We start from the raw sequence: 23548 nt of genomic DNA on the forward strand, positions 1-23548 counted from the left end.
ATGAGCTTTTAAATAAAAGCCTTCCTTTTCAGGATTGTCGGCGAGATGTCTCCGGGTTGCGGATTTAGCAGGTAAGGACTTTTCCTTCTTCTGTTCTCTTCTTCTCTTCCTTTGCAGGTGATCCAGGATGCTGGCAGGCGTGGCAGAAGTCAGGATGCAGGAGCAGACACGGTGAGCGTCCAGCTGCTAGATGCAGAACAACGCGAAGCACGTGTGGCTGTTCGGGTGGGGTTTAAATAGCCTTGGAAGAAGTTCCAGGTATGTATCCTTCCTCCAATCAGGTATGTATCCTTCCCCGACCACGCCCAGATGGTAAATTAGTCCCACAGGTAAAGTAGTTCCTTTCAGGCCTCAAGGAGGCCGGGATCCTGCAGCATGGTCTGCATCAGGTAAGTGCACCCAAGCACTCCCATAATGAGCCTGGCGCCATAGGCGCCAGGACACTGTCCAAAGGGCCCCTATATGGGGTTGCTGGGTCCTTCCTTGGGGACTGGATGTCCGCTTTCGGGGACGCAGGGCTTGAACCGGCTCCCCGGGAGCGGGCATCATGACAACTGCCTTAAAACGCCAAGTATGCTCTGTGTGCTTACTATTGTAATCATTTCTAAGGCAAGTTCAACTGACAGATTCTAAGTGAAATATCCAGAATACACACAAAGGAAACTGCATGTACATGCTATGCACAATTAACGGAAAGCACTATTACTACAAAAACAAATACATGTCTACATTAACAAGAGTGCTACTAACACACACATGTACTAACTTCTTTCTTTCACAATTGCAGTGAAGACCACTCTCCTGAAAATCAGCAGCGTCTGAAGTACAAAAGAGAACTCAGAAGAAACCTACTCTTTGCATCAAAAAAAGTAAGTGCAAAACTGCCATAATGTTTTAACTTTTACTCAAACACTGTAGAATTCTAGTGAACAATTGTATTAACGCTGCAGCATTAGATTCAGTATTATGAATTGCACCTCAGCAGGTGCACACTTTGCATTGTCATCTCAACACCAGTATAGTAACACACAAATACGAGAATAGCCTTCCCAACATAAGGTAACAGCCCATTCCACAATCACGGACCTCTACATACATGCCTACCGTCATACTCGGACACTCATACGTAATGCACACATACATTGCACAACATCCCAACCCACACTTTCTTTTTTTCTCCAACAGACCCCAAAGAATGCCTACCAAAAAGCAACTCTGTAGAAAGCAACACAGAAGTAGAGCAAATCAAAATAAAAGTGCACAAAAAAAGCATCCATCTCTAGCAGAATTTATACAAAAATGTCATACAAAACAGCTAATACAGTCACTAAGCAAAACAAAAGCAGCTCCCAGTAAAGAAACTTTAAATCCTCTTTTAAAATGTAAAACTAAACAGAAAGTTATTAAAAAGACTACAGCTACCACTAGTGCTAACACTGCACCTATAAATCTTGCTGTAGCCACAAGTAAGCATACCAAAACATTATTTTACAAGAAATGTCCACCACAGAGTCCTTCAGAACCTTATAAAAACAGGAGAGAAATCATGCACAACCCTTAATACCTACTGTAGAAAATGTATCCTGGAAGCTCTCAGACAGTGCAATCCTTCTCAAAAGGAAATGATTTATTTTAGTTTTAAACAGAATGAAACCACTAACAGAACTAACTACTGAACTACAAAATAGACTTCTCAATAAAAGGAATATCAACAAAGATCGCTTCGCAAATATCTGTGGAGGTTAATGGAGTTACACCACCAGCACAAACCATATTTCAATGAAGAAGCATACAAACAAAAGCAAAGAAACCCAATTGCCATACATAGCAAAGGACGAGGGTATGATAAACTTAATACCATTATGGAACAAGAAACGCTGCTCACAAAAATATCCCCAGCAAAATTAGTATCAACTCTTCATTCCACTGAACCAATACGTCCAGTCTACAAATGGCCGTGCACATCAATGTGTAACATAGGCATAAAATCTTTCACATCCTTATGCCACTTCCTCAATCAGTATGTGAAAGGGAAAGACCAATTGAAAATGAAACTATTCCAAACTATGGACTCCTGTCCAGTGCGAAAATACACAGGTCTACAAGGACATTCATTTGCCTGTATTTCTGGACCTATTTGCAAAAGCACCTTCCACAAAATCAAAATGATAACAACACACCATTCAACTGTAAGCAATCTTGTTCATAAACTTTACTATGTCAAAAGTCCTGCTTTAGCACTGTCCAATTTAAATAACATTCTGCTACATGGTACAGCCAAAGAACTACTCAAAGAAATAGACCACATCCAGAAAAAAAAATTGAAATTGAAAGCCACTTACAAAACTAAATATCTTTAGAACAAACTAGCAACAACTTTACAGATGACAACCTTCTACTACACACATACAAAGAAGAAATACTAAAGTTTAAAAGCACATCTGCTGAAGTACCAAACCATGTATGTGTGTGCAGCCACAGTACTGTTTTACAAAAATAGCACAAAAACTGTAGGCAATGTACAAAATAGAAGACAATGAAGAATCCAAGTGGTTCCAACTGGTTCCAATTAGCTCTCTATCTTATAGCAGAAAACAAATACGAAATTACTAACCCCTTAATACTTTGCAGTTACCGCACTGCAAAATTTGACAACAACCAAATAGCTTCACGTGCCATCACTAATAACTTGGAATTATTCCCACTACTGATGCAACAACTTAACTTGTATGAGAGCATCATACTTCAAACAGTGCACCCATTTCAAGCAATAATATGCCTTGAACCAAAAACAGCAAAACTACCTCCCTCTGAATTACTAAAAGGCATTTGTGGAAAAGCAGTTTATTTGCCATTAGATCTCAAAGAAAATGTACACACTCTGGGAGTGCAATCTTTGATTATCTTAGTAAATGGCGTACCTACAAAAGACTGTCTCAAAAAAATGTGGCAGCAACTAGTTGACTTACATAAAGTTAGAGAAGCCCTGCAATATCTAAAAGACAAAAATGAATACTACAAAGAAATAAACATCGAAGAAAACCTGAGGGAAACCACTGACATAATTCAAGACTCGTCAGGCACTGGCCAATTTCAACTTCTAGATCCTACTACAGAATCCAATATTTTAGACCATTATACAATTCACCCACTGCACTCTAAAGACAGCATAGATGATGCATTGGAAACGTACCAAACACGACAAGCCAAAGGATCTCCAATCAGCATATGGGAAAAAAGTGTAGAAGCACAAGCCTTTCCTCTACCCTTTCCTACTGGAAAAGGAGCAAGGTACGATGAAAGACCCACACAAATAACAGCATCAGAATACCGCTCTTTACGAATTCTGAAGACCCCTGATTCAGACAAAACGTGGAATACATATTCCACCTTCTCTTTGAAAGTGAACTAGCAACTCTATGCTATGGAGTTGCACATACATTGAAATCAGGTACCAATTTTCAAAATATGTCAGGTAAGCAATTACTACAAAAAGTGCAAGAAAAAGATGAAGTTTTACAATCAAACATTACAAATCCTTTAGCAAACATGCGTGGTAAAAAAGAATACTGGTTCCAACACCATGCAGATGTACGCTGTATGATAAGAAACCTTGGGCCACCCACTTGGTTTGTGACATTAAGTTGTGCAGAATATGCATGGGTAGATTTGCACGATTTCCTAGGCATAGCAAACAAAATAAAACAAATAGATATGAAAACACCAGGAGAACTCTGCTCTCTAGATCCTTTAAATGTATCAAGATATTTCTATCATCGCTTCATTACTATGCTACACTTCATTTGTAATAAAACAATGACTCCCCTCTGAGAAGTGCAACACTTCTTTTGGAGAAACGAATACCAAGCTAGAGTAGCACCACACATCCACATGCTTTTGTGGATTAAAGATGCTCCTAAATTTGGGCAGGACAGTGATGCCACTGTTTTACAGTTCATTCAGAAATATATCACTTGTGAAATCCCTTCACAAGTTACACATAGTGACCTAGATGCACACATCTTACAATTTCAAAGACACAAGGTGGAAACTATTGTCGTCGCAAATATAAAAAACAAAGGGAAATACTACACCAAGTGCCGCTTTGGTTTCCCTAGACCAGTTTCAACGACAGGTCAAGTGAACAACTTCATGTCTTAAGTTAGCCAGTGTCAAAGGTAAGTCACTGTCACAGAAATTGTACAGCTTAGGCATAAAAATGCTCTTCCATAGAGAATGTGGCTGCTATGAAGCTGCAGACCGTTTAACAGGTACTGCCTTGTATGGAAAATCTGAAAACATAGTATGGCTAAACCTTGGTCCAGCTAAATCTGGAAAAAGAGTTATCAAATCACTTTGGACATCCCCAGCTTCAAATTACGCTCGGCAGGAGGGTCAAGTTTTCCGGTCCTTGCTGCCAAGCTCTGGAACTCACTCCCCAATGCACTAAGGAACATTCCGCTTTGCCACGTATTCAAAACCAAAGCTAAACTTTGGTTACGGGAACAAGACATCCTGTAAATTTGTAACTGCTCACAGCGCGTACCCTTCTACTGTAACCTTGGGTACTGCTACCTTGTTGTTATTATCTATGTCATTTTCACCCGTTATGTTATACTGTATCATTGTCATTTTCACCGTTCATGTTATACTGTATCACTACCTATGTAACTGTTAACCTCTTCTCCTGGAACCTGTAACTTCTCCTCTGCAACTTGTAACTGCCTACTAAACATGCGCCCGCAAGCCTCCGGGCAAGGTGCGCAATACAAATAAATAAATACAAATACAAATGAAGACATAGAAACAATAGCCAAAAATGATCCCAACAGCGAAGACATTTTGAAAAACGACTTACTAGACAAATACTACCCAAACAGGATTACCACTTTAGAAACCATGTGTCTATACCACATAGCCAAAAACCTGACATACAAAAATAATATTAAACCAGACACAGGGCCTCATTACGACCCAGGCGGTAAGTTACCGCCTGGGCCGTGACTTTACCACCATGGCGTAAACTACGTTTACGCCATGGTGGTTGGCGGACTTACCGCCCCATTCCGAGCTTGGCGGGGTGGTAAGTCCCCAATCCCCATTTACCCTTCCCCATTCCCATTTTTGCCCCATAGGGCATAATGGGAGTGGGGAAGGCGTTAATTACGCCACCGTAAATTACGGTGGCGTAATTAACTCCATGGTCCCTTAGCGCCATGGATTTTAACACCTGCTAAAAGCAGGTGTTAAATCCGCCATGGCGCTAAGGGACCTCGTACTCAGGCGGTAAGGGTCGGCGCTGTTTATGGCGCCGTAAACCCCTTACCGCCTGAGTTGTAATGAGGCCCACAGAGTGGAAAATTGTGAAGGCAGCCTAGTGAGACTTACCAAACGAAGCTTAATTCATATCAAATTGTCATTAAAAACTCCTCAACATAAAGAAATAAAGTCCCTACTACAACTTTTTAAACCCTGGAGAAAATAAGAATATTTACTAGATACCCCTGACTCCTATGAAGATGCTTTCAAAGCAAATGAAAGCGCTATAACAGACAAACTTTACACAGTACAAAACAATGTTACACAATGAACAGCATCAAGAAGAACTACTCGAGGCGCAAATAAATGTAGACACTGCTGACAACAGTCAACCTTCTGTAACAGGAAGCCAAGAACCACTTGGACAGCCACTCATAGCAAACGAAGCAGAATTAGCCATGACTGAAGTCGAAAACACCATGTGTCAGGATGAGCAATCTACAGGACTTTGCTTTACTGAAATCACAACTAAACAATGAGCAGCGTAGCATTTTTCTAGAAATAACAAAACAAATTGAACATGGTATGCAGCACAAAACTAAAAATTGTACCCGTCAAGACTACAAACCTATACTACTATATGCGAGTGGTCAAGCTGGTTCAGGCAAAACATTCTTAATAAAAACCATCAGCAAGTTTCTCCAACAATTGACAAACAACAAACTGTCAGCTGTTGCAACTGCCCCCCCACAGGATTTGCCGCCTACAACATAGGCAGAGTCACTTTACACTGATTACTACTCCTTCCAGAAGAACACCAAAACATATTAAACTGCTACAAACTTTCTCCAGAAGCTGCAATGGAACTACGCAGAGTTTTGAAACAAATGAAAATGCTGCTAATAGATGAGGTGAGCATGTATTCCAACCTAATGTTAGCCTTGATTCACCTCAGATTACAAGAGATCCTGAAAACAGACTACAAAGAACTCTTTGGAGGAAAACACATTAACACCAGTTAAAGGCGAACCTATTTTTAAAACCTTAGGGCACAAACTATGCCGTAAAACTCTCGGCAGCATAGGAAATGTGAACCATGGCAACATTTCCAATACAAAGAATTAACTGAAAACATGCGTCAGTCTGCAGACCTCACGTACGCCAACATTTAAAAAAGGTATTAGAGTTGGTGTACTATCTCAAGAAGCAGAAGCTATATTAAATACCAGGCACATCAATGCACTCTATGGCCATAACTCATGTGCTACTGATGTCATGAACAATTAGCACGCAAAAATGTAAACTGCATGTCCTTGATGCCAACTCTTGCAAGCTGTGCACAATAAAAATGAAACAATGTTGAAAAAAGAAATGTAACCAATAGTTGAAATTTCCTCCACAGACAAACTAGACGTCCACGGTATAACAGACACTACCCATGTGTGAACAAGCCACAGCACGACTAAATACCTTAGAAAACTATCTCCACCAGCTGGTTTGGAGAAAATATTAAAATTATCTTTAAACTGTAGAGTAATGCTTAAACGTAACCTTGACGTGGAGCAAGGACTAGTTAATGGAGCACTTGGTACAGTTGTTGGCTTTCAAACATACCCACGTGACAACAACATTCAGTTTGTCAATATTCACTTTGACAAACTATCAGAAGTTAAAAGGATAGGACGCTCAACAGCCAGATTCCTTTTTTTCAAAGACATGTATGTGCGCAGAGAACAATTTTCTCTATCACTAGCATACGCAGTCACCATTCATAAATCACAAGGTCTTACCCTAGATAAAGCATTGATATGTTGGTAGCACAGTCTCTAAAGAAGGCATGAGCTATGTAGCACTATCACGCTTACGTACACTTGATGGACTTTTTCTAGTCAACTTTGATACAAGCAAAGTAAACGCTGATATTCCTTGCATTCTAGAATACAATAGACTGTGTGCACGCTACGCCCCCATCTCAAAACCTATCCTGTTCCTCAAAAAGCTAAAGTTTGTAACAGAAAACTACTTCAGACTCAAATTATGCAGGATCTAACAGCAATACCTCCAAATAAATTAAATGAAGCCAATACTTCATCAATGACCACAACCAAAGAAGGATCTCGTGCACAAACAAAACCAACTACCTCTTCAAAGAAACAACGCGCACTCCGAACCAATGAGTTGGACACAGAATGGTCTGGTCCATTTATGTTTTCAAATACAACTGGTGTAAATTGCTATGCAAATGTAGCAATCCATATTATATTCCAATTGTTGAAAACATTTACTTAAATGGAACAGACCAATTGTGTTTGCAAATTTTAGTCATTCACAGACATGCAACCAACAATCCTGACAACACTTAGTGTTTCCGGAATAAGGCAGGATTTGGACTACTGTGCTGGAATGGTCAAATTCACTATAAACACACAAGAAGATCCACAAGAATGTCTAATGTACTTACTACAAGTACTAGAAAACAAAAACATACCTATAAATAAAAACTTCCAGATTTCATACATTTGCAAACATACATGCACTCTCTGCAGCCATGTTGCACAGGAACAAGTCCCTAATGAACACTTCATGTATGTATCCATACCTAACTGTGAATCCATTCCATTTCAGCAACTTGTACAAAATGCAAACCATGGCAGATTATGTACTACCTGCATTTCCGATAATCGTTCCACCTTACAAATACAGTCACATAGTGAATACGTAATAGTAATGCTTTTACGTTACAATGTAGATGGTACCAAAACAACTGCAAGATGACTGGATTCACACATGGACAAGTATCAATTGGTAAGAAAACCTTCACAACAATAGATCTAATCTACCATGCAGGAGCCACAACCAATGCAGGTCACTACACTGCATAAATAAAAAAAGAATTGTGGATGGTTCTAATGTAATGATACTACCATTACTCTAAAGCAGAGATTACCAGCAAATCTTGTAAACGCTTACTTAATATTCTTAAAAACAAAATGTAATCACTCATCTGAATATGAACATCAACAAAATCTCCTCAATAACCCTTAAATCCATGAACTAATACACTAAGGCAACAAGTATCTAACAGTGAAAAACTATAAACAGTTACAATACGCCAACTAGTATCCAACTACAACCAGAAAACGTCAATACACATTTTTCTAAGGAAAACCTGCAACACTTATTACATATAAAAAATACCCTCAACAACCCTCAAAACTAACAACAGTTAGAATACGCCAACATGCATCTAACTGCCCCAAAATTCTGCAACAAGCAAACAGATAAATGCATACTACTAAAATGCAACAAGAAATAAACAATTAGAATACACCAAATGGTATCTGATTGCAACAATACTACCACCACTTCCAAACCAAAAACTATACACCTATTGAATTCCTCCTAATGAAATCAACCACAGAAAGCTATTGCACCACAGCGTAGAAAGTTTTTTTATTTTAATCCGGCATGGATCTTTTTTCCCCAGAGACCCAATGATTTAATGAACAAACACAAGAACTGAGCAAATTGCACAGTACACTGGTTTGAACCATAGTACTTGTAAAGTACTAAATATGAGGGTTGACAAAGTACAGAAATAACTACTATGCAATGCAATAACTCATTACAAACTACCTTCACTAACATGTGATCTTTTCTTTTATCACAGAGATTGAAAACCCAATGTCTGCTCCAATTACCCATGTCATGAAAAAACTGCATACAACCACAACAAATCAAACAGTAAGTATATAATGATTGGACTCCCAAACACCACAACATAACACACCCGTGCAAACTAACAACTGACCAATAAATACAACCCAAAATGCCCAGAGTCTTGAGTACCAACATTCTGAACACAATCCAACAAACCAACTACCGCACATCATGTCACTATCCCATAAACACTATTAGACTACTGCCATATCCCCTAAGCAGCCCACATACCACAGTCAAAATGTTTGCTTGCATGGGTGTGTTATGCTGCGGTGGTTGTGAACAAGGCCTAGAGTCTTGGGTACATGGCCAAAGGCCTACGGCCATGCACCCAAGACTTTACGCCCTGGCCACAACCACCGTAGCATAACACACCGATGCAAGCAAATACCGGCCAAATGACCACAACCCAAAAGCATAACACAACCAACCTCAAAACCTATCCACTTCAATTAACCTTCGGAAAGACATGCATTACTCACCGTAATAGCATTTGTGATGATTATATCTGCTTATATTAACATGCTGTGCATATGGTCCGACATCCAGTGGTAGCCGTGGAGTATTGCATCTTGTCTTTCGGGAACCGAAAGGGGACGTCGGTTATTGTGAGTGAGTACATACGAGAGAAAGTAGTAAGATGCCTATTTTCCTTCCACCCGAGCGGGGAGGCAGGGTGGGCGCATGTGAATCTAAGCAGATACAATCATCAGAAATGCTATTACGGTGAGTAGTGCATGTCTTCTGAAGCTTGTTAATCTGCTTAGAATCACATGCTGTGTATAGACTAGCAAGCAGTACCCGGAGTTGGAGGTGGGTTATGAGAAGGAACAGCAGTGAAAATATGTCTTAAATGAGTGTCTAGGCAATAGTGTTTTGTAAAGGTGTGTACAGAACTCCAGGATGCCCCTTTGCAAATGGAATCAAGGGGAACATTTGCAATGAATGCTATGGGAGCCCCATTGCCCAGAGTAGAGTGTGCTCTAGGCTTGAAGGAGCGATTCTCTCTTAGCAAGAGTATAACAGTGTGATGCATTTGACAATCCACCTTGAGATAGCTGATTTAGAGACAGGATCCCCTTCTCTACCAGCTGCAACTGAAACAGAAAAATGGTTTGTCTTCCTCAGTGGTTTCGTTCTTTCCAGGTAAAACATGACTGCCCTGCACACATCTAGTGTGTGTAGGCTTCTTTCAGCCATGCTAGTTGGATTCTGGAAGAAAGTGGGTAGTTCGATTGATTGGTTCAGATGGAACTTCGAGATGAATTTAGGCGCAAATCTGGGATGAGTGCGCAGAACCACCTTATACCTGTGGACTGTAACAAAGGGTCTAGAATTGAAAGGGCCTGTAGTTCGCTAACCCTTCAAAGAGAAGTGATAGCCACTAGTAATGTCTTTTAGACTTGCTTTATGCATTGGTTCAAACTGAGACACCAGGAGTCTGGTTAAAACCACATTTAAATCCCATCCGGGAGCTGGGTTAGAAATTGGGGGCGGGGTGAATTCTCTTAACCCCTTCCATAAAAGCTTTAATAACAGGCATTTTCCACCACAACTCTTTCTGTTGTGACGTAGTGTAGGCTGATAGAGCAGCTAGATGAACCTTTAGGGAATTAAAAACCAAACCCGAGTCTAACAAATGAGTTGGGTACAACACAATGTGGGTAGGCGAGCAGTCAATGGGATTGACGCCCTTGGTTTTACACCAGATGATGATGATAATGATGTGATATTTATATAGCGCCTTAATCCAAAGCGCTTTACAGAGCACATATTTACATACAATATCACCCAACCGAAACTGGTACTCATTTATCAACCTCGGAAGGATGAAAGGCTGAGTTGGCCTTGCCGGGATTCAAACCTGCAACCTGCAGCTCACGCTCAGATCGCAGCAGCGAGCGCTCAACCCGCTGAGCTATCTTACCGGCTTACAAAGCGTTTCCACTTACTGGAATAGCAATAACGAATGTTAGGTTTTCTAGCCTCCCCGAGTATGTCCATGCATCTCAGAGGGAGTTGAAGGTGTCCAAACTCTATGACCTCAGGAGCCAGGCTGCTAAGTTCAGAGTTTGTGGGCATGGGTGTAGCGTCTCCCCTCTGTCCTGAGACAACATGTTGTACAGGCAGGGTTATCTCACAGTCGGGGAGTCGTTGGGGGGGGTCAGGCACATTTCCATTAGATGAGCGTACCAGGGTTGGCAGGCCCACATGGGGGCCACCAAAACCATAGTAACTGGTTCCTTGTGCATCTTGTGCACTATCTTGTTGAGTAGGGGAGTAGGGGGGAGGGGGGGGCGGGTGGGGGTGCGTAGACAAATTTCCCTGACCATGTTATTCAGAGTCCGTTTCCCTTGGAGCGGTTCTGGGGGTACCTGGAGGCATAGTTTTGGCACTGGGCGTGCCCCTGAGTTGTGAACAGGTCGATCTCTGGGAAGCCCCATTCTGCGAAGACGTTGGAGACTATGTTGTTTAGGTAATACATGGCTGTGGTGCTGTCCGTCAGGACCAGGACTGTCTTCCACTGCAGCTTTGTCTGAAAGGCCTTCAGTGCTTTGAATACCGCTAGCAGTTCTAACAGATTTATTCGGTTGGATGCTACTTGTGGGGACCACACTCCATGCACTGTCTGCTGAAGCAGGTGAGGGCCCTCCCACCCTGTGAGAGATGGGTCTGTTGTGAGAGTGGCTTCTACTGCAGGAGTGGTGAAGGTCTTCCCCTTCAAGAGGTTTTCCCTCGACCACCACTGCAGAGAGAGAACGAGGGCTGGCGAGACAACTACCAGATCTTTGCATTGTCCGCTGGCTGACACCACTAGCTGTTGAACCACTCTTTCTTGCATGGGACGCATGTGCAGACGCGCGTGGGGAACTAAGTAAATGCATGATGCCATCATACCTAGCAAGCGCATGGCCTTGCGTGCCGTCACTTGCCGACTGGCTACATATTGAATGATCTGAGAAAGCATGTTCTGAACCCTCTCTTTGGAGGGGAAGACAAGGCCGTCCTTTTTCTGAATCAGGGCCCCTAGAAATTGCTTGACTTGACTGGGGTCTAAGCTGGATTTTTTCTCGTTGATGGAGAATCCCAGACTGAATAGGAGGTCTATAGTCTTTCGAGTATTCCCTAGGCATTTTTGGTAAGAGTCCCCTGTTATGAGCCAGTCGTCGAAGTAAGGGTAAACAGGGACAGATAGTCTGCGCAGGTGTGCTGCTGCTACCGCCAGGACCTTCGTAAACACCCTGGGCGCCGAGGCAATGCCGAAGGGGAGTACCTTGAATTGATACTGAATCTGTAGGTCATTTCTGACCAGAGGCTGTGGCTCCCATGGAGTTGGGGCCTCTGCTTCTACCCTTCCCGCGGCGCTGACCCTTAGGTGGATAGTTGGAGGGGGTGCTGGATGCTTGCCCTCAGTTCCAGTTGTTTCCCGTATTGTACATGTTCTGTGAGGAACGGAATTGGCCTCGAAAAGACCGGCGGGAACTGGTTCCCCTCTGGGGAGAGGGCTTCTGAGTGATTTGTTTAAGAGACTTAAGAGTCTCATGCTCTTTTTTGCCAGTCTCCAGAGCCTCGTCGACTGCTTTACCAAAGAGGTTAGATTCATCGATAGGTTTATTTATAAAAGGGCTGCTTGGGTCTCCAGCTTGAAGCCAGAGTTTCGGAGCCAGGCGTGCCGTTTGAGCAGGGTGCCCTGAGCTAGGGACCTTCCTGCCGTCTCTGCAGTATCCAGGGTGTTTAATACATTTTAGTTGACCTGCCTGCCCTCGGCCACGATAGCAAGTAATTTAGTTCTTGCGGGTTCCGGCCCTTCCTGGAGATTTTCTTGCATCAGGTCCCACTGTGGATTGGCATAACTAGCAAGCAACTTAGTGTTTGCTATGCGCATGGTAAAAGCAGCTGCCGTGCTAATTCGCTTACCCAAGGCGTACAGTCTTTTCCACTCCTTATCGGGAGGTGCCTCTCCTGTAGCAAGGGGTACTCCTGCCGGTTTCCGGGTGGTGGTAACCACTAGGGAATCGGGGGTGGAGTGGCTTTTAATATATTGAGGGTCGGTAGACGATGGCCGAAATAATTTCTCCACCCTTGGAGTCACTGCCCAGGTCTGGTGTGACCAGGGAAGGAGCCAATCTCCTTTTAATGGAATTTAGGAGGGGAATGGCTTGGCTGGAGAGGGGTTTCTCTTTAAGAATGTCCTCCACAAAATCTTGTTCAGGTATGGCCTCCTGGGTGGCGATCTGAAAATGATCGGCTGCCTTCCTTAAATGGCATCGAAAGCCATATGATCGTCTTCTGGCGAAGCCTGGCGGGCCGGAGTGAAAGGAGGGGAATCCAAACCTAGGACATCCGTGAGTAGGGAGAACCCATGGCTCCATCTCATCCTGATGAGTGTTCTCCCAGTTTTCCATAGCATCTGCCTGGTCATACGCAGTGTAGTTCTGTAGGAAAGTAGTATCCTCTTCCACACCGTAAATGTCTTGATAAGTGTCCATCTGGATTTCATCTTTAGGGTGGATGGAAGTGAAATGTTCTTGAGAAGGTCCTAAATTTCCAGGAAATCTCAAAGTTGACATAGAAGGGGTCCTCCCGAGGTCTCTTGGGGGTTGGTTGCTCTGAAAGCGAAACACACCTTTCCAAACGGTCCATGCACCCTTCAAATTTTTGCCTGGTCCATTTAGACAAACCAGAAGGGTCAATGGGTAGAAAATCTTCATTTTCCTCCCTATGGTGCAGAAATGTGTTATTAATAGCGCTAGACAAAGGCTCATGACCGTCTTCATAGTCCTCGTGAGCATCGGGGTGCTGTGGCGCATCTTTCGACGTGTCCGTGGCACGCTCCTTGCGCTTCGTCAGCTCCTTAGGCTTCAGCCCAACTGCCGAGGTAATTCTCGCGATGCTTTCGGCGATGTCCGTCGAAGCGGGCGGTGCCGTATGACTAGCAGGTCTAGCAGTAGATTTTTCACCTACCGAGAGACTAGAAGGCCTAGCGGTAGCTTTTTCTCCTACCAGGGCCTTAGGTGGCGTCGAAGCGTCAGCTGAGCACGCTTCACCGGCCAATTGTGTTTTTGAGGTTGCGCCCTTTATTTCAAAGGCCCAGTCGCAAGACGCTGCTGTGGATTCGGGGAAAGCTGTTGATCTTCACGATCAGAGGTATCGTCGAAATCTTTGGCGGTCCTGTTGGCACTTTTGCCCATTTCGCCTGAACCATTGACACCAGGTGTGGGGTTGTGCATTTAGTGTGGGGTTTTTGTACGCCCCTGTCGCCGGATCTTGTCCCCATAGGTCAGGCCTAGTGGGGTCGGGGATGGGCATGGCGGACCTAGAAGGATCCATCGTAAGGTCGATGGCATCCGGTACTGATGCTTGGTCATCACTAGTAGTGACATGACCAGACATGCCGTAGGCGGCCTAACGCAGCGCTCCATAAGTGTTTTAGGTCGAAGGAGTCTACGGACCGTGCACCGTGCTTCGTCGTGGTCAAGGGGCAGACAGTTGCTGCACTTATCGTGCTTGTCCTTCCAAGGGTATCTGACCCTGCAAGATGGGCAAAACCTAAATGGTGTCCTTTCCATAGCAAAAGGTAATGAAGGTGATAACCAGACCTAGAGGGTAAAGAGGGGGAAAGCGAAGAGGCCCGGCGACGTGGATGGCTCTGCCGCCGGATCTTAGGCGTTGAAGTCCACCGCCGTCGAAAGTTCCCGCAGTTTTTGTAGTAGTATTTGAACACCGTCAAAGTGACTTTAAGGGGGAATAACCAACGAAGTCGGTAAACAAGGATTAACAATGTCTCTTATGAAGATCTCCGCAATAGGGCAGCCAGTTATCTGGGCAGAAAAAACAATCTGAGGGACCTTGGCGCGTGAGTAATTCTGGGTACACTACACGTCACGATAGGGATAGTGTTACAGACACGCCTATGACGAAGTCCCCTTTCTGTCCCCGAAAGACAAGATACAATACTCTGCGATTCCCACTGGATGTCGGACCATATGCACAGCATGTGATTCTAAGCAGATTAACAAGCATCAGAACATTAATTACAGCCAAAGTACAAACTCTTCAATACATACCCTCTTCACCCAATGCTCTACTAACTACCCAAAACCAACATCAGAGTATAGTAAGATACCCAGTAGTGCGCCCAGTGTTTGCTATGTCCGGGGACAATCGCGGTGACCGCGCACACATCACAGCCTTCTCCCACCTAAACAAATACAGCATTTGACCCATCCCTCACTCCCCCACCCTTTCCTACACACCAATACACTCCCCAAAATTAGATTTATGCTCAGTTGCACGCTGTGCTGTCCGCGGATCCAAAATGGCGGGCGCATCGAGGAAATGTGACGCACCTCACGCTTCACTCCAACCAATCAGCGAACATGTCTTTCAGCGGACACGACGTAGGTCGATTGGCCAATCGGTGTCCCGTCCGCGGAGCGAACAGGGCAGTGTGTCTGCGGAGCGAGATATCACACATTTTTTGGGATCTACTTTTTGGTGGTTTTCAAAAAAAAATTACTGGACGGATTTCCTCCTCCCGCAAATCTGGTGAAAATCAGTCCAGCGGTTTGGGCTGTAGGCGTGAGCAAAGTTTTTTCTCCATTCAGTCTATGGGGAAAAAAAAAATGTTGGGTCCCCCCTCTATAACTTTGCGCCTCCCCCCCCCTTGACCAAACTTTGCATATACTTTTTTTTCCCCAAAGTTTGGTGGGGGAACGAAGTTATAAGCGCAGCGCAGGGTACTTAGAGGCATCGAGTGGAGCTGCGCTCATAACAGATGAGCTGGGATACGGAAATCACAGATGAGTAATCTGTGGAAGGGAATAATCCATTAGAATGGGGATTACAGGAGTTGACAGAGTTCCCTTTAGACACAGGGCGTAGTTAGCCTTGCTAGAGGCAAGATACCCAAACCTAGATGGTAGATCTGAAAAACCTTTGAAGTCTTTTGGTTGTAAGCTTTTTAGATGGGGCAAGATAGCCTGACCCAGGAAAAAAGAAAAACCCCATCAACCTTGAAGGGCCAAACGTGCAGCGGACCTGGATCCAAAGAAGTGTGTTGGAACAGTAACTTGCACAAACTGTAAGGGACTTAATCTAATCCACAGTGATACAACACAGTCCACGGTCATTCTTGGACGTTGAGGGTCCCACTTAGACTAGGATTTTGATATCTCCCTCAGGTACATTGTGTTTTCCCTGAACTGCTGCACTGTTGGCCTTATCAATCCAGCTTGTGTCTTAGACACCTCAATCATTAGACATTACATGACTTACTTCAGCCCTTAATTTTCATGTAAATAAACCGTTGTAGCGGACCCTGATTTGTCTCAGTTGCTATGTATCTGTTTGGCCTGCCATACCTACCACATGATCAGCAACTTTGTGCAACTTCTGTTCTTCTCTCTGCATTGCTTACAGCTATAAAAACAGTTACTCCGGGTCCTGCATAGCTCCCAACTCAGTGAGTGCTGGTCACTACTTTTGAGGGTGTCGCTTTTGAAGTGGAAGAAGCACTGCATTCTTTGCGTACTTATGGGCAGGTCCCCCAACAGCTGTGTTAACAACTTTTTTCTTTAAGCACTTGGCATAGTGATCTAGAATCCCTGCTTTGTGTTTACTTGAGTTTTGTCATGGTCTTCTAGATTGAAGTCCACCAAACCAACAAGGTACAGTTTGAGGGATACATCAGAGCAGATAAATTGACTTCTCACCAATGCGACCAAAAAATCTTTTCACTCCAGTGAGTGACTTATGCAAACAACTGAAGTTACTAAGAACTTTCAAAATGCATCCTTCTAGCAGGTCATCTTACATTTACCAATCAGGTTAAGACACATGTACAGACAAACAAAACTGTATTCTAGGTGGTCTCAGAGAGCAGAATCTAAGAAAATCAGTTATAAAAACCAGCCTATTTGCATTGTTAGAAGCTGCCACTTCACCACAATAAGGGTTAGAATGGAAGTGACCAAGAACCAGAAGTGAAAATACAATTGAATGCTTACATGAATTTGAGTTACAGAGCCTATGGACTCCAATTCTATATAGGTCAACGGTAGAGCCTCGTCAATCTCCATTTTCTCGACCACTTCAACCTCATCCTCATGATATTCCTGTGGCTCTTCATGTTCACTCTCTTCCAGTTTGCTCTCAGGAGGAGTGGCAGCAATATCCTCACTGTCATGTATACTAATCACAGCTGTAGAGAAAATTGTTTTCAATGAGATACAAGATTTTGATCAACTGTACGAGCATCCAATATCTAGATGACAAAACACAGTTACATTGTTTAACGTAGACCCCATTTAGTTAAACAAGTGATATCTTTTATTTTTGACAATTGTACACATACAATAGTGTCTAGTGTAAGGGTGGAGAAGGTTCAGACACAATGAAATAACAATGAGGTTGGAAAAATGCCCATCTATCCCTAAAGGTAAGAGGAATGTCCCTACCTCAAAAGAAACAAATTGTTTTGTCACGAAGTCCGAAACTAAAAAGTCTGTCACTGTCATGTGTGTCGAAAACCTACTTCTGTCGATAACACTAATAACTTAAGATATCTGTGCAATGATGGTCTCCTCTCAAAGTAATACGTGTTCACTGTGTTTTCAAACAGAAAAGTGCTCAGTTCCGTTGGTAATAAAAAGTAATGCAAAAATAATACTCAAAAAATGCAAGTTTCCAAATGCTAGGGTTGTGCTCCTTTCCCCTAGAGTTGCTCTGGTCTTAAATAACAATATGGTTTGAGAGGGAGTGTTAACGTCACATTTCTTGTGTCCTATTGGATTCGCACATCCGCTACCAAGTGTAGAACTCTCCCTCTTCTATCACAGGGTTTTAATCTTATATTATTCTCTTATTTGAGTGCGGGTCCCAGACTCCCACAGCGATGTTGTAGCCCTTTGACTCACTTTCCTGTCAAGTATGTAATTGTCTCTTGTTCACTTCAGGCTCCCAGATCTTCTCTTTAGCTATGGTGCCAGGCCCTCCTGCTTTTGGGTACGGGTCCTAGACTGCATGGTTTTGTTGTATCTACCTTGGTTCACTTACCTGCCAAATTTACAACTCTCTCTGATGTAGTTCAGGGCCCCAGACACTCATTTTGGTTAGGGTCCCAGACTCTCTGGCTTTTGGATGCGGGTCCGAGACACAAATGGTTAAATTGCATCTGCTAGGTTTGTCATTAGTCTCCCAATGATTTTCAAAGGGTAGGGTCCCAGACCCTCTTATTATTGGTTTCTCACTGGTTTCCCTCTGACTTTCAAAGGGTAGGGTCCCAGAAACTCTTATTCTCAGGTTTTTGAGTTCACCCCGCGGCTTCCCGAACCGCTCACAGCTCCGGAGCAAACTGCATTCCTGTCTGGCATCACCTTGATGGTACTGGCGGTTCCCAGGCAGCTGTGGTCCTCCTGGAGGCTCCAGTAGCATCTAGGTGTCTGCAGTGTCTCTGCTGACTGAGCCCTGCCCCCTTCAGACCATCTTTTCTGTGGTTTGCTTCACATCCGGTTATCACTCCCACTTGTCCTCTTCGGGAGATGGCTCTCGGACCTCCTCTGCATCTGAGCTTGAACTCCCATGGATCTCCCACATAAGCTTGTATTCTGTATAGCCAATCACTAGACTCTGGGAACTAGACAGCTCGCTCAATTCCTTGCTAGTGATCCTTCTCCAGATAATCATCTAATTCACAGTACCAGGCTTCAAGTTAGAGCACAATACTTTGTAGCGTCTGGGTTTTAATTGCAGTTATGTAACTTGGGTTGGCAATAATATATATTGGGCATCTTCTTTGTCACATTATCAGCTTTCAAGCTACATGTTCAATACACTGTATTATCTGACTGTTCAATGTTGTTATCCAGGTTACGATAATTAGCAGGGTAACAACATAATAAAGAAGTTTGGCTGACTTGGCAAAAATATATTATTAGGTTCATCCTGGGAAGGAACAGGAGGATTTGTTAAGGTGTTTGGACATGGTAGAGCAGATTGACACTGCGTTCTCTGATGATGATTATCTCCAATTCCATAGGGGAATTCCTGCCCCATGTGATCTTCCTTCAGTGCACCATGCTCAGGGGGATTATTGCCCTGTGGATGCACCACCCTGGCCCCATGGGAAAGGTCTCCCCCCTAAGGGAGAAGGGACGACGTCCTCAAATTCGTCACACTAGGTAAAAATATAACAAAAGAAAACAAAATCATATGCAGATGTTACATTTGTTGGCTAAGTCGGCCAGTAACATTCTCAATATCTTTAGGGATTCAGTTTTGGACCGATTTGCCTAGCAATACCATGGGAAAGTTCCACCAAGCGTACTTTTCGTGCATGAGCCACTGTATATTTTTTATTTCCCCATACCTGGTTTACAAGACTTGCCCTTAGTGCTCTCTCATTAATGAAGCAAGAAATTGTAAGGCACACTAATACCCGGTTTCCCTGTGCAAGCTGGCGATCTAAAAACCACTGGCTGAAGGCAGTCTTTGTTTGATAATAGTGGAGAAAAGAAGGCTGTAACTTGCAAATGTCCCTAAAGGGAACCCCCCCCACCCCCAATATAAATCCAGTACAGAGTCAACTAGGCACACATACTATTCCGACAATGAAATGTGCAGAATATGGATTGTGCCATACTTGGGGTTTGCTATTGCTAGGGAGAATTCTCTGTATAGGCTAATTTCCCAAACCTAGTGAGTCCCCCAGCAGCTTTGCTGGATTTTTGGGGTTTAATATTTTCCTCCTGCTAAGAGTGAGACTCTTTTTCTCCCACTCTTAGGCATGATTTAAGAATGTCCTTTGACTTTGTAATGTGTTTTATGGGCTATGGGGTCTTTTACTCCATAGGGCTTCATGTGTTTTTGGTAAGTGTGTTACACAGTACCCTCAGTGCAGTAACACAGGGGTGTCATAGTGGCCCCCAACATAGACTCCATATCCTGGGACTGACTACAGTCTCCCAGGGCATGTAAAGTCACCATTGACTTTACTAGTCTTAAATTGTGAACAGAACCAGTACAAACCATCATATTGTGGAAGTACTGGTAAGGGTAATTGGATTGCCCCTGGGTCTGTTTTTCAAGGGGGCACTGTCCAGTCCCCCTTGTCGAGTTTTTGGATGGTGGCAGTGGTTACCACGCGAAATATTCCACCGGAATATTTCCTATGGGATTTTCCCATTCATTTTAAACACACCACTTTTTTGGTGCAATGTTAAAGATACCGTCGGGTTATTTATTTAATATTTATTCCCCGGTTGGGTCTTTTTGCCAGGACTCGGTTTTAAAATGGCGTTTGTGTTCGCCTCTGTAACTCCAACCCAAGTCGAGCCCTTTGTTCCACTTTTGGCGGGCTTCTGCCCAGAAGCCTCCAAAAGTGGTGCCACTCTGTCTGGGTCTACAGGATGTGTGGGACGGGGAATAGGCACCCTGGACTGAGTTGCCTCGGCAACTCAAGTCGCACTCTTGTGTGATTGGCCCAGTGGTGAGCCGCGCGGCTCACCACTTAGCATGTTTGAGTGACAGCTAGGACTGATGAATGGGGGTTTTCTGCATAAAAGCAGGGCTTTGGGGACTGGAACTTCAGAAGTCGCCACAGGACCTAAAGAATCCGAAGAGGGAGAAGCTGAGCCAACCTGCAACGACGACACCACCGGTGGAGCCCTGTTGAACCGAACTCGCCACTTCCCAACGACAAAGATCTCCTTCCAGGAGAGTCTTCTTCCTTTGAGCTGGTGGGGTTAACCAGTTCACCTTTGTTCGCCTTCCTGGATCGTCTCGTGGTCGAATCGCCTGTGCCAAGCACCCCGGCGGCCGGATAGCCACGCTTCACCACTACCGCAAATAAAAGGGTAGTACCTTTTAACCGGGAAACTCCGCGGCTGATTTCTTCCCTGGCAGTGCAACGACCTCCAGCTTTCCTCCACGTCGAGATCTTCTCTTCCCCTGGACGAAGCACCGACTTGCACCCGCTGCCAGGAACAACTGCCCCCACTGGAGCTTTCTCACCATTTCAGGTACTGTGTCCCGCCTGGTCTCCCTTGCAACAGACTGTTCAAGGTGTCCCGTAAATCCTTGATTCTCTATCCTAGGGTGACCTCGGACCTGTGAACTAACTTTTCTGAACTGATCTAACTCCTTTTTGAACTATCTGCAAAGACTTTTAAAGTGTACTTCAACTGTGTGATCTTGGGCACATTTCGCCTTGCTCTCTCCAAGAGTGGGCCTGGCCTATGAACTTTTTGCTCCACGGTAGACCCTGCCTTTCTTGACTTGCTGTGGTTCTTCAAAAGTGTTGGTATTGTGTGTTTTCCTATTGCTGCCTTTTCTCTCCCTTTTTAAATAATTATTGGAGTGCCATCTAAGGTTACACGCTCACCTCTGTTTTGCAAATAAGTGGTGTCTTAACTTAGACTTTTCGAATAATTTAATCAGGGAGGTGTATATGTTTCTAGTGACTGTGTTTGAACTTGCTTGACATATTAGTGCCAGTGTATTTGTACAAGTGTGTTTTAAATAAATAATTATATACTTTTATACCAAAGCTCTGGTCAGTGTTTGTTTGTGCTACTGTCTCTTTGTACCTAATGTGTATACTCTATATACTGCCTAACTCTTCTTGAGAGAAGTCTGACTGCTCAGCCACAGCTACCAGGTAAATCTGGGTGGCACAGACTGCTACCAATTGGGTTTACTGCTAACACCTGTAGTCTTAAACCTTTTGCAGTGGTCCCTAAGGGAACTGCACAGGTTTCTGCCCAACATCTTTAGGGATTCAGTTTTGGACAGATTTGCCTTGCAATACCATGGGAAAGTTCCACCAAGCGTACTTTTCTTGCACGAGCCACTGTATATTTTTTATTTCCCCATACCTGGTTTACAAGACTTGTCCTTGGTGCTCTCTCATGAATGAATCAAGAAATTGTAAGGCACACTAATAGCCAGTTTCCCTGTGCAAGCTGGCTATCTAAAAACCACTTGCTGAAGGCAGTCTTTGTTTGATTCTAGTGGAGAACAGAAGGCTGTAACTTGCAAATGTCCCTAAAGGGACCCACCCCCTCCTCCCCCCCACCAATATAAATCCAGTACAGAGTCAACTAGGCACACATACTATTCCGACAATGAAATGTGCAGAATATGGATTGTGCCATACTTGGGGTTTGCTATTGCTAGAAGCAGATAGCACCAGTCTGTGAATGGTGTTTGTGATTCAAGCCTAAAATCACACGTGAGAGAAAAAGCATGAAAATGGTGGATGTGGCAGCTTCCAGAGGTTGGGTGGCCACCTAAAGTTTACATTAATGGAAAATGAATGAAAGCGTGTGCGCCCCTCTACTGAGAGCGAACATGGCTCAAATAACATGTTATATGCGATGTATCCCGCATGGGTGGTTTTACAACTACATTTTACTCACTGAGCTCTTCACAGGGGAGGAATATTTATTTGCATATCAATCGAGTCCCACCCACAAGGGCAGTCCTGCACAGAAATGCTAGGCAATCCAGACTCTGTGGACCCCTTTCTCAATGTGCCTTAGAGATGTTCAGTTTCACCTCATTCATGGGGTCCAACAAGACTGAAACACGTATCTGGGGTTGTTGCTGATGTTACTCTTGTTCAGAGCAGAATTGTCAAGCATTTCGTTGCTAGACAGCCTTTGTGGGTGGGACCAGACTGCTACATAAATGGGTGTATCTCTTCTCTGAAGGGTAGAATAAGCTAAATTGTGGTTGTAAACCCTCCTGAGTGGTATACGTCCCATAGAACAGGTTATTTGAGCGATGTTCGTTCTCAGAACACTGGTACCTTGTCGGATTAGTTCTTGCATTCACAGATCTGAACACTGAAAAACTAGTGGAGAAATCCTTCTAATCCTTAAAGGCAACCACAGATTCTCCATCAGGTGCCAATGTAGGAAAGCACGACCAAAGACCAGACTTTAATTTGCAGCAGGCATCAATAAAGCAGCGGTTGCCGGAGGTCACATGTGGTGGAACCCCTTTTACTGGCCTAGATTTCCTTACCACATTTCTATTTATTGTAGAAACTGAAACTGGCTTCTTCCAAAAGTCCATGACTGAGGACACACAAGCTTGTGCAAACAGCAAAAATGTACGATCGTAACTGGGAACCTTATGCAAAACAATTAATTTTGTCACAATATTTAAAATGAAATGATCCTGCATCTTTACCTTTGGTTATCTGCTTTACCTTTTACAAAGACAAATAAGAGGAAAACTCCTCGGAAGGGGGTATTGGAACTTCTGCATTGAAAATGGGGTCTAGGAGGTGGGATGTGGGAGTTAACCATGTCACTTGCATCCATCACATCTAGGAACGCCTCTACTTTCAAAAGATTATTCTGAGGAGTCTATTCAAAAATACACTTACCTTGCTTGCAAAAATATTAATCGCCAACCAACTATGTCAAATTGACCCCTATTTGGTTAATGACAAAGGAGACAGATTAATTTTTTGGGGAACTGCTGTCAAATGGTCACTCCCTTTTTTGAGTAACGTTTAGTTATCCATACCAACTCATCTTTTCATTCAAGACATTGCTGG

The 23548-nt window shown here is 43.7% G+C and overlaps 1 protein-coding gene across 2 annotated transcripts in view; it reads right to left on the reverse strand.

The window, feature by feature from the left end:
- Positions 1 to 23548, reverse strand: part of AHCTF1 (AT-hook containing transcription factor 1) — a 2174249-nt gene that overhangs the window by 247586 nt on the left and 1903115 nt on the right. For both annotated transcript variants that reach the window (XM_069607832.1, XM_069607831.1), the window contains one exon: positions 16989 to 17182. In XM_069607832.1, the coding sequence (XP_069463933.1) occupies positions 16989 to 17182 (194 nt within the window). The remainder of the gene's footprint in view (positions 1 to 16988; positions 17183 to 23548) is intronic.

Source organism: Ambystoma mexicanum, chromosome 4q (genome assembly GCF_040938575.1).
Source record: "Ambystoma mexicanum isolate Mex_15411 chromosome 4q, UKY_AmexF1_1, whole genome shotgun sequence".
Classification (NCBI taxonomy): Eukaryota; Metazoa; Chordata; class Amphibia; order Caudata; family Ambystomatidae; genus Ambystoma; species Ambystoma mexicanum.